At 34.9% G+C, this 16,299-nt stretch overlaps 1 protein-coding gene across 1 annotated transcript in view; it reads right to left on the minus strand.

Annotated features, from left to right (window-relative positions):
• Window positions 1–1,919: 1,919 nt before the first annotated feature.
• RAB31 (RAB31, member RAS oncogene family) overlaps window positions 1,920–16,299 on the minus strand; it is a 44,643-nt gene continuing 30,263 nt past the window's right edge. Inside the window, exons 6-7 of the mRNA XM_007429185.3 lie at window positions 12,378–12,487; window positions 1,920–6,911 (exon numbers count right to left, since the gene is read on the minus strand). Coding sequence (XP_007429247.1) covers window positions 6,814–6,911; window positions 12,378–12,487 — 208 coding nt within the window. The 3' untranslated portion in view covers window positions 1,920–6,813. The remainder of the gene's footprint in view (window positions 6,912–12,377; window positions 12,488–16,299) is intronic.

The following is a 16,299-nucleotide window of genomic DNA, read 5'->3' on the forward strand; positions in this document are numbered from 1 at the left end:
GTTGCTTTTTATGGACTTCGGGAAATGTATTTATTACACATATTTCTATACTGCCAAGGACACAAGACTCTGAGTGATTTACAAATAACATATTATAAAATCCCACAATAAACCGCCCCACTACCATGCCAATAGAATAGCTTGGCAAATTACAATATAAATATTGTAAAACAAACAACTCCCCCAAAAGGTAAAATAATAAAAACCTATGGCCCAATTTCATCATAAAACCAACACTAAAGATATAAGAATCCCCCAAATCAGATCAATCCAAATCATCTCTCAAAAGCTGCTCGAACAGAATTGTCTTGGCTGCCCTATGAAAGGCCAATAAAGAGAGGGTCAGGCAAACCTTCAGTGGCAAGGTGTTTCATTGGTGCCATCATTGGGGCCATCACAGAGTAGGATTGGTGTTTGGGCCCATGTTCCCATGTTACTTAGACCAGACTCCAAGCATCCCTTTCTGGAAACATGCATGGAAAGAGCAGAATCACTTTGGAAATAGTTCCTAAGATACTTGGAACCAAGCCATAGTTTTATAGATCAAAACTAGCACCATGAATTGGACTTAAAAACCTATTGTCAATCAACAGAGTGATTGCAAAACAGTTACGCTACAGGAGTGGCTCTTACCTGCTAACAGTCTAGCCATATTTTGTACCAGCTGCTGTTTCTGGGTTGTCTTCAAAGGAAGCCCCACATGGAGCACATTACAGTAAGCTCTCTGAGGTGATGAGTCACAGTTGTCAGAGTCTCTCAGTTCAGGTAGGGATGTAATCAGTGTACCAGTGTGTACTGGATGAAAGCTGACCTGGCTATAATCTCCACCTGCTGTTTTAGTAGGAGTTGTAGGTGCAACGAACCCTCCAGTTGTAGACCAGTTCCTCCAGAGAAAGTACCACCCCCCATCTAGAGTAATAACTAGATCAAGATTACAGTCCTTATGTTTTTAAACAAATAGCAACTCTATCTTGCTAGGATTCAATCTGAGCTTCTTTAGTCTTATGAAGGACCAACAGACTCCAGATCAAGACTTCCATGGCACCTCCAGCCTGGCATGGGATGGAAATGTACAGATGTTAAATAGCATGGAGGAGAGAGCCAAGCCTTGTGATGCTCATTAGGGTAACCATGGGCTAGATTGTTCCTTCCCCATGACTGATTGTGAGTGGGAGTGGAACTACTAAAAACCACTGCCTCCACTCCCAATTTCTGCAGGCAGTCCAGAAAGATTCCATGCTTGATGGCATCAAAAGCCACCAAGATGTCTAATAGGATTAAGAGGGGTACACTCCACCATCCAGTCCCAACAAAGGTAATCAACCTGAATGAAAGCAACCAGTGCCGTTTGACCATCATGGCCAAGCCTGAGTTTGACAGAAATGGATCCAGATTATCTGTTTCATTATGACTCCCTAACTGCAGTCTCACCATCTTCTCCAGCATCTTCACCAAAAAAGGAAGGTTGGAGATTGGACAATGTTGTCTAATGCAGCCAGATTTGGAGATAAACTCTTATGGTGGTGGTGGTGGTGGTGGTGGAGAGAACCACTGCCTCTTTCAAAGCTGACAGCACAATCCTCTCTCATAAAGAGCATTAATCACCTTCCGCATCCATGTGTACCTGCCTCTCCAGGTGTTTTAAGTAGCCAGGCAGGGGGTGAGTTGAGCCATGGGTGGTAGAGCTCATACCATCTAGAACCCTATCTACTTCTTCAGACTCTTCAAGATCAAATCCCAGATGACCTCACAGGCAGTTATCCCAATCATCTCAGATTATCCAAGTCATGTCTATCACCAAATGAATAGGTTATTTTATCCATTAAGAATCTTGCAAGAACTTTCTGTTAAGTTACACTTAATTTTTGTTATCTAAGAAAGACCAAGTCACAGAAATTAAAAATATTTATTAGTATCACTTACTAGAGGTTAAATTAAAACATTGTAATAGGCCCAAATCTTGTTGGTGATTGTACAATTATTATATAGAGCAAACAATATTAATAGATTATAACATTCCATACATTAATGGGTCCAGCCCAAAGTTTGATATAAACAATTCAAAGAGTACATTGCATATTTGTTTAGGTTTAAACAAATCTGATTTTTTTAAAAAATGTGTACTGGATAGAGTATATGGCTACATAAAAAGCAAAGTGCCCTGTGCACTGAAACTTTACTACAATTGGCTATACTGAATAATAAAAGACTAGAATTAAATACTATTGACCTGGATAAGAATAAAAACAATCTGTCAATATCTAACAGAAAAATGATTTGATTCTCTTGTTTGGGGAACATGATTTTGCCATTTCTATAAACAGATAAATTTATCTGCCATCTTGTACTTCAGAAAACAAATATCTAGCATGCAAGTAGGTATTCTAATTTATTTATGAAGAGTGGGATTGGGCCTATTGGAAATGCACCCTAAATCCAATTTTATTTTATTTTACCAATTCTTACCACTCCAAAAAGACCCTTTATGAGTCCTTTTGGAAACTGAAGAGGTATGCCACAGGATACACATTTCAGTGTCCTATTCTACCTACCTTCATTGTTTTGGAGGCAAAGGAGTTGATTTGAGAGGATTCTTTGTAGAAGACTTTCCAGTGGAATACCATAAAGCCAATTCTAAGCATTAAGCCTGAACAGTGGGAATTCACCCTACATGCATTACTCAAATTCTGGTACGTGCAGAGGGTTCTATGCACATTTGAAATGAAGCTCCTTCATGTCGAGAACTTTATTCTCTATCTAAAGGGTAGCCGACAGGAAGCTGTGGGTGGAAGGATGTTTATTTGTGGTCTCATGCCTTTTTATTTAGCATTGTTCACACAACACTCATGATTAGCTGAAACATAATTTACTAAGTTAACCCATTTCCTTAGGTTCATATCATATCCTGAACCATAAATCACATTTCCACAACAACATTTTGGCCTAGCATGTTATGCAAACCCAGACAATCTGAAGTTAACGATTGTTCTGTGATGAGAACTTTTCTCCTAGTTTAAAGGGAAGTGAACATGTTCATTTCCCGCTCAGCTAGCAAAATTTCACTATTTCTTATGATACAGAGATACTGCTTTATGACTTGAGATTTGCAAGCATGAACTATATGCAACTGAGATTATTTTTCTACAAGAGTAAGAGATTTTTTTCATAGAGATTTATTTTGATTCCTTCTCCTATCATTGAGCTTCATTTAACATAACAGGAAAAGAATATTTACCAGTCTGAACAATTTTAGAGATGAAACCACCATTACTTCAGAACATATTTAACAGTATACCTTAAATATTCCTTAAATATATTTAACTGTGCAAGATTACATCTATAAACATTCAGACAATTTTGGAAAAAACTGATCAACAGAAGGCACCATCACACAGATGTCTTTTGGATTTATAGCTAGGTTTTTATGGAGATACCACTTCAGATCTCCCATGATCAGAAATTAAGACAACCAATTATTAATTATGATTAAAATTAATTATGCAGGTTAGAGGTGAACAATCTTTTGATAGCTACACGTAACATTTTGAGGTGGCCAAGATATGCAGTGCATGAAATTTTCTGTTTTCTTTTGGGTTTTTTTGGGGGGGGGGATTTGACAGGAGACTTTTTTACAATTATGATAAGTTGGTTAAAGTTAACTTAATGTACACTACTTTTTTGTTTTCTTCCTAAAATAGCAGGTAATATATAAGTGTCATTAGAGGGCTTTCAGAGGGTCCCCACCCCCACCAAAAAAAAGTAGCTCTGGGCTCTGATTCATGTGAATGCAATTGTACATGAGCTTCCAAACAACCATGAGACATATATTCATAAGGACTTTACATAGTTAGTTACAGGAAGATGAACAATATTCCTGAACGCAATGATTGTTCTCTTATATACCTTTCTCCATTCTGAAACATGGAATTACATTTTGATCTGAAGGATGAAATCTAATCTTAGAAATGTTATATAATCACTCTCTCTACAAATTCAGACTACTCCTTTATTGGTCTGTTTTAAGAAATTATAAAACTTTTTTTATACTTTAGATTCTCCCCAAAAGAATCTGCTTTTTAAAAGATTGCTGTCTGGATGCTTTCATAATGGAAGCTGGATATTTTTATGGCATATATGTATGTGTGTGTGTGTGCGCGTGTGCTTGATTTCATTTGTTCTAATTTAAATATTTAGATTTAGTCCATTAAATCTTATCTAACACATTGCTGATTTTTTCAGGAGTTTCAAATTGTTTATTAATTCAATAGTGGTTATATTTTCCCCAGAAAAAATACCTGCTTGCTTGCCTGCCTTCCTTCCTTTCCTGCCTTCCTTTCCTGCCTTCCTGCCTGCCTTCCTTCCTTCCTTCAATTTATTGAATTTATTATTACTTTAAAATAAACTTAGAATGCTATATACAAATTTTAAAAGGCAAGCAAGTTCTTACTTATTTATAGCAAGATTTGGATTTATTTTTATAGTATGATTCGTTTTGCTTTACCTTAATTACAGTACTGAACACAAAACTAAAAAACAAGTTCATATAACCTGCCACCTTCAGGTAAAATGTGTAACAAAAAAAATTCCTAAGGCAATCTTATGTCTATTTATGTAGAAGTAAGCCCACAGAACACCGTGTGACATATTTCTGAGTACATATTTGTTGGACTGAAGAGTACACTAGTTTCTGAAATTGCTCATTGTAAACTGTATTGATAGTGAGCTTTGCTTTCTTTCCATTTTAAGTTTCATGCATGAACTTGACTCTCAAATATTTATTTTCTTTACTTAAAAACTACCGTGCTGCATATAGATCTAAATGTTTGAGTGAACTTTTGCAAAGAATGACCCCTAAAACTATCTAATATTCTTTTTTTCCCCTAATACTCTTCCACTAAAAATTATACTGTTTTCTTTTTATTCTTATGTCAATCTTCCTAGCAAAATTAGATATGAATTCTGGCAGAACATTTCAACCATAAAAAGTCATTCACTAATTATTCACAGAAAAAGATAATCACAGCTTTCTTTTAGGCTGTTGTTAGATGGTTATTTTGACTATTTTCACTGTCAAAAGAGCTGGGGTTTAGCTAAAGGTCTGTATTTCATAACATAAGAATGAGCATTGAAGCTTCTATATAACAAAGTGCTTCTATTTATTCAGAAGGAGTTTTCAAGGAACCTTCTTTCTGTAGCTGCCCCAAAACATATTATGATGTTGCTTATTCAACATGAGTATCCCACAGATGGCAAAAATTAGTTTCCCCTCCCATTTCTACATAGGAATATTTTGTACCTCCACAACTTCTACAAAATAACATCTAAACATGCAATTCTGTAATACCAATCAATATTAATATATCACTTCAAGCCGGTAGTTAGACTAAATGATTGTTAATATTCCTTCTAATTTTAAGATTCTGCTAAATGACTTTTAGTAGAACTTTATGAGTCTACCTTATGATTCTACTAACTGACTAAATGATTGTTGATTTTCAGAACTTTGTGATTCTATCTTTATGATTCTACTAAATGATGGTTGATATTCCTTCTAACTTTATGATTCTACCCAATGGAACAGTATCGTACATGTAGAATTGATTATGTACCATCAAGTCAGGGTTGATTCTTAAGAGATCATATAGACAGATTTTCTTCAGGAGGATCTATTCCCAACCACTGTATATGTATAAGGACATGAAAATACATGAAAATACATCTATAGAATTTCCTAATTCTATATTTGTCACTTTTTGCTACTATAAACATCTATGGCAGAATCTATCAGTTTACTGCACAGATAGCAACTTCAGGTATATGCAATTTACAATAAAGGAAGCATGAAGTAAAATATATCAGAACTGGGCCTTTCAACAGTTTGTTGTTGTTGTTTGTACTAGCTTGGTATGGTATTAGATTAATATTCAATCTATTATGAAAATGGAGCAGATAAAAAAGTTGTGTGAATTGTTCTCAACTTCCTTGGACTCCACTTTGCATCTGTATTGTCACTAAGTCAGAAACAGACAGATCAAAGATATAGATGTGGATAATTGCACTAAAGGTCATGATATTAAACCAAATAGCAATAGAAAAGTACAACTACAGTACTGATGTATGTAACTGCCACATTAGTGTTAAATTATTCCAAATTTAAATGAATTCAATAAAAAGTGTATCATGCTCTTTTTTTGGCATTTGGTATAATGTCTGTTTGCATTTAACATTTGCAGTATTTATGCCCAAAGCCTCTGCTTCTGTCTAATTTATTTTAAAATGCTGTTTGTATTTCAGTGACTTTGCTTTTCAAATGCAGAAGTAAAAGTTTAACATTTATCAAAATGTTATTATTGTTACTGGATTTTATCTATGTTGGATGCAGAGGGTAAGTACCTGATTTATACCTTTAAAAATAGTTCTAAAAAGCCACAGAAGCCAAATTAAGTAAGATAAAATGTAGTTTCTTCAATTAAAATACTATGTATTATAATTCTGTAAAAGTCTACATAACAAGAAACATATTGAAAATACAAAAAGGATTTGTAAAAAATGTACTAATTGCTTATTTAAAATAGCCATTGGTTTAAACAGATTATTCCAAATAATCTGAGTCATTGTTTTAACTACTTAAATTAATTGTCTATGTAATTCTGCAGAATTCATTTGAAGGATATTTTCTCCTACTAATCCCATTGATAAAGAACAGTGCTATTACTGTTTTTAGAGAGTATACTGTGTCACTGGATTTCTGAACTCTGTTGTTCAATAAATAAATGATATCATTTCAAGTGCATCCAACCGGCTCTGGTTCGTTTAACAGCATTTCCGTGTTGTCTGAGCAGTCTGCTTCCCAAGTTTGATTGTTCCACTATCGCCATTTTCATAAGTTTCTAAAGGTGGAATCTGCCGGCCTAGAAATGTTTAAAAGCAAAACAAAACATATACAATTGTTAAACCCTTACAGCTTATCTAACTGCTTGAGAATGAGATTTCTTATCTATAAGATTTCCTATATGACAGGAGGATTAAAAGAAAACATGGGAGGCTAATCCTACATCCTTCATCATGACCCTAATCCATAGCAGGATCCTTCCAGAGACTTCTTTTGCTTTTTAAATCTTAAAACTAAAAAATTAACTTCTAGCTGGTAATGGAAATGGGTTGAATTTAAAGCCTAGTTCCTCCTTTTGTTTAAGGAGCTCTTTTCTCATCTTTTGACTGCTCTCCAGGTAGTCCTTGAGTTACAACTATTTGTTCAGCGACCATTCAAAGTTACAATGGTGCTGAATGAAGGGACTTATGACCGGTCCTCGAAGTTCTGGCCATTGCAGCGCCACTGCAGTCACATGAACAAAATTCAGGTGCCTGGCAACCAGCTCGCACTTACAACCAGTTACAGTATCCTGTGGTCACATGATTGCCATTTGTGCTTTACCCAAGCAAAGTCAATAGGAAGCTGGCAAGGAAGGTCACAAGTTGCTGGGGTAAGTCTCTCCCCACCACCACCCGACCTTACTTTGCTCGCATGCATCGCACCCTCCTTCCCCCTTCACTCGCACACAACTGTGCCCTCTTTCCTTGGCCTCCGTGCAATTGCACACACACAAATACCCCATGCCCTCTTTCCACAGCCTCCCTGCGATCGCACGCACCCTGCACCCTCTTCGAGAATTTTACAGGATCTACTTCATAAAAATAATGTTTGATTTTGATATACCTTTTACTAATAGTATTTTAAAATATTTTACCAGGAAACATAATAATCTGCAAAAAAAAATGGTTATTGCAGGAAAGACCAAGGGAATTGAACATTCACAAATCAAAAGCATGAACATCTCTACCGTGTAAAGCACTTGAAATTTTGTAGAATCTCACATATTGTGCTCATTTAAATGATCCCTCTTGCCTACATTTTTCCTGGTCTTTTATTCCTTTACTTACTTTATATTTAACTTCTGAGAGTTTCCTTCTTCTCAAATATCAATAATAAATTATTAAATAATATTAATACCATAATTTTTTAAAAATCAAGTTTTGTTACGTGCTTAGACAGAAACACGTTTATAGTGAGATTTCTCAAGAAGAATCAAAGGAGAGGTAGGGTGTTTTTTTTCCTGATTTATTTATTTGTGTGATTTATCCACCACCTCAATCTAGATGAAATTTTATAAGGGTTCCAAATGTCATTGTCCAGTATTATTAATCTTCCCTTCAGTTCTGATATTTTTTTCCTCAAAGAAAAGAAGGAAAAGAAATAATTGCAAAATGCCTTTTGATTGAATATGTAGGAATCCATCTGGAAATATTCATACTGTAATTTGAAATACTTTCCACTGATATTCTATTGCCAACTTTCTGAAAATACTTACTGAGACCCAGGCAACACTTACCAGAAAAAGCCCATGCCTGAAATTACTTACATACATTGTTACCTGAAAAATATGTGAAATCAAGCTATAATCCCATTAACTACTCTCTTAAATGTTTACTAAATCATTAACAAAGTGTTTGAATATTAGCATTTTCCACTTAGGAATATGACAAAAACTCATGCAACCCCAAATTTCAAAACTTAATCTAATCCACCTTTTATTATATTTGACTGGGATTACTATTTTATGACATATTTGGATGAATCCGATGATGCACATTAGTAACCAAAGTTATAGTTTAAGGGCAACAAGTTAGTTGCGTAAATTAAGCAATCTGTTTTGCCTTTGTGTTAATCCATCAGCACACTATAAATTCAATGATAAGAGGAATACTGTAATTTTTCTCTAGTAAGATACTGAATTCTTGTCCTGTGAATAGGCTTGTGATACTATATAATGCTTGTTTCATAAAACAGCTGTAGATTTTTTTTTTAAAGGACTTTAATTAATCCTGTTCCACATCATCAAAGGAATGTAAGACTGATATCATGGCTATTAGCCACCAGAGAGTTATGTTCTACTATTTCCAGAATATCATTTGCTACAAATCTCCAGTAAGTGCATTGCTTTATAATTATACAGTACTGTACTTGAAATTGGCTGTACTAGCCTCAGGTTGGGTGAAATTGATGCTGTTATAAATGACATATACCTTAGAAAACTAAAATTGAGCCCTGAAAGCAATATAATGCTCTGTGCAAAATTAGAAAATCTTTACACTTTGTAAAATTATTGCATTTGGAGTCTTTCACATGTGCTATCCTTTGCTGCAAAAGAATAAAGATACAGCATATTTTAAACTAATGAGAACATTTATTCTACAACTCAGGAGAATTTTGTGATGGCCATCTGATTATATAAATGCAAGTTAGCTATTGTGACTAAATTATTTTAAGATAAAATTCACACAAAATCTGGTTTTCTAAGGAACCAAACTTAAAATAGTGTCAAAAGATTTTTATGAAATATACGGAAATAAGAAACTGAGGCAAAATGTGCTCTTCCAGTGTGTACCTGAGGAGATCCTATTTAAATTGTGGGAATTCAGCAATGGTGCACTCTTTTTTCAGACTGCATTTCCTATAATCAGGTCCATTTTAATGAATCAATGCTGTAATTGAGAGATGGGTGAAATTATATTCTATTATTCAAGTAACTGCCAGTTCCTTAAAGTAGAGAAAAATGACTTCATTAGGAGATTCATAATGGCTTTTACTCACTGCCGTATACTGAGAAAGCTGTGCAGCATTAGGATTCAAAGGCAAAAATGTAATCTGGATCATGCTTGTAGCACCTGTCAGAAACATCCTAAAGCAAACACAGGATGGTACAGTGGTTTGCAAAGAGCATCCACCTGGGAAAAGTAGCAATTGTTTTAAGGTGTTTTTGATAGGCAATCCATGCATGACCATGTGTGCTCTAAATCATATTTCTTCCCTTGAGTTTGCAAAGCACTGCACAGCCCTAATATTGACGGATAGTGCCCTCTTGCTAGATGTACCTAATACAGATGCCAGCCTCTTATATTGATTTCACTGCTCCTAGTCCCCAGGAAACTGTATTCTTTTCAAAAATTCTTTGCCGATTTAAGTTCCCTAGATGTCAAAGACATTTCCAGTAGTAACACACATTGATGATCAAGAATTTAATTTTTATGTTATTGCTAGAATACACATCTCACAATAATCTCTGAAATTCAGCTCTCAAAAATCTACTCGTGTTTTTCAGTGACAAATCAAAGAAACAAGGGATCTGTCCTATCCTGGGGCGTGGAGGCTGTGAGGGTCTGGATGGGGACAACAGGCTTCAGCTGAACTCTGGCAAGACTGAGTGGCTTTCGGTTTGGGAGTCTGCTGGTTCTAGGACTGTGCCATCTTTGGTGCTGGATGGGGTTGCGCTGTCCCAAACAGACCCATGCCCAACTTGGGGGTCCTCCTGAATTCCTCGACAAGCAGGTGGCAGCTGTGGCTAGGACAGCCTTTGCACAGCTACATATTGTTGCACCTGTTACTGGATAAGAGGGGCTCTGCTCAGTCACTCATGCCCTAGTCACCTCCCAATTGGACTACTGTAATGCACTTTATGTGGTGCTGCCCTTGAAGAGTATCCAGAAGCTTCAGCTGGTACAAAATGGAGTGGCACAAGCAGTTATCTGTGCTAGAACAGCACACGTTACACCTTTGCTCCACGAGCTGCATTGATTGCCAGCGTGCTTCTGGGTCCAATTCAAGGTGCTGGTTTTGTTCTTTAAAGCCCTTCAATGATATGGGGCCAGGTTATTTGAGGGACCGCCTCTCCCTGATTGTATCTGCCTGTCATATCAGATCCAGCAGAAGAGGCATGCTATAGGTCCCATCTGCTAGGGAGCTACACTTGGCAGGTCCCAGGAGGTGGGCCTTCTCTGCTGTGGTGCCTGCCTTATGGAACATCCTCCCCCTATCCCCGGTGAGGCTGGCTCCATCCCTGTTGATTTTCCAGAAGTCTCTCAAAACCTGGTTATGCAATCAGGCCTGGGGGCCCCAGGGGACCTGTGAGGTACTGAGGTGTCTCCATTGTTGTTAACATCTGCTGCCCTCTCTTAGCCTTTGTGATTTTTAAATTTTTTTTCTGAATAATAATTGTTTTTTATATATATTAATGATTTTATAGTTTTACTGTATGCCGCCCAGTCACTTTTTTGTGAGATGGGCGCCCATATAAATTTGATGAATAAATAAATTAAAAAAAGGAATGATCTTGTGCAACTCCCTTTCTGTGTTGGTGAAACATTCTCCACATCAGCTCAGGCAATTCAGATTACAGTGCCCCAGAATGAGAGACCATGCGTACCATATAATGTATAAGGATCAAGAGAGGTCTCTGTTCATTGATTTTATGTCCTCTCTGGGATCTAGCTTGAATATCTCAGTCACACCACTGCTTGGATCTCTCCAATTAGATGGAAGTTTTAGCTTAAATTTTCATAAAACTTCCTTCAGGATATTGGAACAGTATGTGAGAGTCTCCTTTTCTCCTACATATCAAGGAATGAAAAATGAGTTCCAGGAGAATTAAAATATTGTATCTCTTTACATAAGAGATTGTTACTGCTTAGGAAACAACTCTAGCTGAATATTAAGGAACCCTCTATCAAGGCCTATTGCAAGAAGTGCCAAATTTGTCTCTGCAAAATGTAGGCCAGCCTATAAGGAAATGAAAGTTATAAAATTATCAAGCATAGTAAAATAAGTAGCACATTTCTACTTAAGAAAAATGTAGACAGGTATGCAATATCAGTGTAATTCATTATTACTGCCATAAGGCTGATTATATGTATTGAATTATCTCAGCAGAAGAGTAAAAATAATGTAATATTAATAGATTTATTTAGTTAAGTGGTTGTGCTGTTAGATATAAAACAGCAGCAGCTGCAAATTTCTTAGAAGTTCTTATCTGTAAGACTAACTGGGTGGCATAACAGAATAGCATGTCTTTTGAAAAATCCTTCATGAAGGCTTAAGAGGAGATCAAATAAAATATGCCATCTATGACTCAATGAATCTTGCTTATATTATGGAAGTAGGATTAGATATCCCTCAGATCTTTTTCCAGAGCTTCAGTTCTACAATATTAAGGAAAAACTGGTTTATCCTCTATGCCTTCTCATCATACAGATGTATTAGGCAGGTATTATTCAAAATACTTCACATCATACTAATTCAGGTGGCTAATCCATGAATTATTTTTCTTATATTATAAATGCAGGAATTCATATCTTTAAGAATAGTATAGTAAAGCATTACTTTGCTTATTCTCTATGAAACTATTTTTCATTCATAAAGAATTATCTCTTTCATTTTTGTCCTTTAGAAATAAACTAAGACTTTAGCAAGTCTATGACCCAAATAACAAACAATTAAGTTGCACATGCTTAAATATGCAAAAACAAATTCTAATTTTACTTACTGATTGCTTGAAAGAGTTCTTCAACGTTAATTGCATTTTTGGCACTGGTCTCAACAACAATTGCACCTATAGATTCTGCATATTCTTTGGCATCTTTCATAGGTACCTCCCTAAAATAAAGTTTTAGAAGTTTAATTAAGTTGGCATGCAACAAGAAATTTGGGTCCAACTATATTATTATTCTCCATAATTTGACCACACTGGATATTCTTTTATTTCTTACTGCATGTTTCTCAGATGAGAAATACAATTAGTTCTTGTTCTCCCCAAAACTATAGAAGGTGGAGAGAGGCTATGCAACACAACACAAAATCCATAAGAGTGTTCTGACAGCATTAGGAACTTGTCTACCTTCCATTCTAAAGAAAATTGTGACTGTAACGCCCAGACTTCCCAGTCACTGGGGCTTATTTATTTATTTATTGCACATTTATACCACAAATGGTTTGTATCAGAATAACAATAACTTTCTTTAAGATGCATTAAAAATTCAATGAGAGTTCAGTTAACAATTTAATGAACATTTTAAAGAAAAATTCAAACCTACTATACATAATCAATCAATTAATCATTGAATAAAAGACTTTTATTTTCAATTATTTTTCTTTGGTCAGTTTTGAAATAACTCAATATGGAAGTTTAAATTCTTTACAAATATTTTCCATACATACTTAGTGTTTTATAGATCCTCTTGTGTTAGAGAAATCACATAATGCATTTGTGTTGCATGATAATGTATTTTTGTAAAACGGGGATATGCAAAACATTCCATACAGGAACTTTTCCAGGCCAGCAACTGCTGTTCTAGAGTGATCCATGCCTAAAATCCATCTTGATACCTCCTTAAATAAAATTTAGTATCCCATTTTAAGAGATCAAGAGTTTCCCATGTTTCACATAAATCATAATCTATTGGAAGTTTTAACAGTTGATTATATTTTACATTTTACTTTTTCCTTTTATCCAGCTCTTTTAAGTTCAAATCTACCAAATTGATATTTAAAGCTTTCCCTAAATTGTATAGATCACATTTTTTCAACTTCCTTTGTATTTTCTGCAAGAATACAACTCGTACTTGGTTCAATGAATAAAGTAGTGAAAAAGTGTGTACATTCCCTTTAACAAGACTTGTAGATTTTTTTTTAACTGTATTTTTTGGATTTTTATCAATTCAAAATTATTAACTGCCTTATTAATTAATTAACTGCCTTGGTAAGAATAATAATTCCTCTTGATTTGTTTGACCCTGGAGCAAAACATTAGTTGCCATGCTATTGATGTTTCAACTCTAACATCATTCCATCTATCTTATATTTCTTGATGCATAATTAGACAGATTTTCGAAGAAATTAAGCATTTTATAGCTTTCCATAACCCTCATTTTAATGCTATTTTAAAAATCTCCACCAGAAAAATAAACTACAATAAGCTTTCCCTTCTGTACTCTCAAATTTAATATCGGTTCTGTTACTAAACATTTTAGCAAAAATGTTTGATTTAATTGCATAATCCCTTCTACCACCCAATTTCTTCACCTCCCACTAAAATTATTTTCTCAACTTTGTATCTCTCAAATGCTTTAACCTCTCTCATTATTATGAGAGCCAGGGAAATAAAAGAAACCATATACACTATATGGATCTAACACCTAAATTGAAGTTGATCTAGGTCTTCTTTGTCTATTAAACATATATGGGGGTGAAGTATACAGTATATCTAACACAAAATTCCATCCGATATTACAGTCACTTTATTATGCTTTTATTTATATAACTATTAATGATTGAAAATGCTGACAGTTATAAAATTTTATACTAGCTTAATGTTTTTATTATGTTAAATTAACAATGAAGTATTTTGTAGCTTATAGCATATCATTTTATAGGTAGAGTTCTTCCTGTTGTAGAAGGCTGCTTCTGGTTTTGTGTTCTCATGTTTGGTTAAAAGAAGCCTTTCCTACTCTTCCTCTTCTTTTTACAACAAGTCTAAATATGGTCAAGCTAATCAAAACTTGGAAAAAGGATTCTTTGTCCAAATATTAAAAACAAGATTATTTAAGCCAGTGTTTCTCAACCTTAGCAACTCTAAGATGCTGGCTGAGGAATTCTGGGAGTTGGTCCACATGTCTTAGAGTTGTCAAGGATGAGAAACACTGATTTAAGCCTTAGAATTCAATATTATTGTTTTAGGCTTAGATTAATACACATAATTTTAAATAATTAAGAATATAAGCATGATAAAATGTTAATGACTTATGAATACACAAAGGGCTTCACTGTGTCTGAACATCTAAGGGCAAGAAATTATGCAATTCCATCAAAAACAATAAGACTGTAATTATATGGTTCTGTTTCCACCATTTAATTACAGTTTGTAACCAAATCTCGTGGCCTGTAACTCTTAATTTAATAAAGGAAATATCTGAGAACACACTACAGCATTTTTTCATTCCTTTTTATTATTATTTCTAAATGTTCCTCTCTAAATATATTGACTAAGGTATGATATAAGTCAAATCCTGATCAACTTTAAAGTACTATAAAGGACTTCATACAATTTAGTGTGTTATAATGGTTAAGGTGCGGGACTTGGAGCAGAGAGATCAACATTCAGTCCTCATTCTACTACACAGCTCAGCTGGTAACGCTGGGCCCGCCCCTTGCTCTTAGTCCACCCTACTTCAGAAGTTTGTTGATGTAAGGATAAATTTAGGGGAAATTCCCCATGTAAGCCATTTTGAGCAATAATTAATAAATGAAATGAAATGTATTACCAAATATGGAAATGTTTATTCTTGTCAGGCCCAGCCCAAGAACAACGACGAAACAATCCAGTCGAGTACAGTTTCTTTATTTGCTTACACCTTATAGACAGAATCTTGCCAAACTAAATCTATACTGCAGCAACCAGTGAATATACCCTGGGAGATTCTAGGGAGTGGCTATCCTGAACCTCTTACTCTTCCCATGCTCCTCTTGCGGGCTGTATTTTCTTTTGTCTCCTTTCCCCTCCTGGAATGCAACCCCTCCCTCCTGATAGCCTTGATCTCCCACATCACTCTCCTCCTCGTAGATACATTCCATCACAATTCTTAAGCCCTAGATTCAGACAATATATTCTGATAATATAATTTACCTTTTAACACAAAATATGTTTTCTGCTTAAATTTTTAGTTGGATTTATTAAAGACACTATCCACTCATTATCCTAGAATTTACCCTTGCTTTTCAAAATTTAAGGAAAGCAATATGTAACTGATTGAAAGATGGTGACCCTTTCCAATGGTTTTACTAAACTGGATATATTGATTGTATTTACCTGTTGACTGTGTTTTGTGTTTGAGTTTTTAATAGCAGTTTTAGAATGGGTGTATGTTTGTTGTTTTTATTTATATTTTTATTGTTTTTGCTGTTGTTTTTAATTATTGTGACCACCCAGAGTCACATATGTGAGAGGAATTAGATAAATAAATAATAAATAACAGGATAAGTTGTTCTATATATGTTAATTAACCATTAAATCACTTTGTCTTTTGGAGAAAATAACTCATTTTTGAAAGAAAGAAGTTGAATTCGCTAGGTTTTTATATAACCTATCATCAGCAATACATTTAAAATGTTCCAATAAAAGAGACTATTTGTTATTAAAAACAAAAGTTCAGTTTATTCCAATAGAAAGTTTACACAATAACAAGAAATCTGTCTCAACAATTAGATACTTAAGTTGTTCTCCCAGTAGCAACTTAACAAATACAAAATCATTTATGTAATCAGGAATAGAGACCAAGTCCAGGCTAGAATTCTTACACAGAAGCAGTTTCTAGGTATTGTGACCAGAGCAAACAAACAGGGAGCCAAACAAGGACATATTGTATGGGAGTTTGACATACGGAATAAGTAGGGGAGACTTCAAGCACCATGGA

Source organism: Python bivittatus, unplaced genomic scaffold (assembly GCF_059951505.1).
Source record: "Python bivittatus isolate LINGU-HERP-01145 unplaced genomic scaffold, Pbiv_v1 ctg000840_np1212, whole genome shotgun sequence".
NCBI lineage: Eukaryota > Metazoa > Chordata > Lepidosauria > Squamata > Pythonidae > Python > Python bivittatus.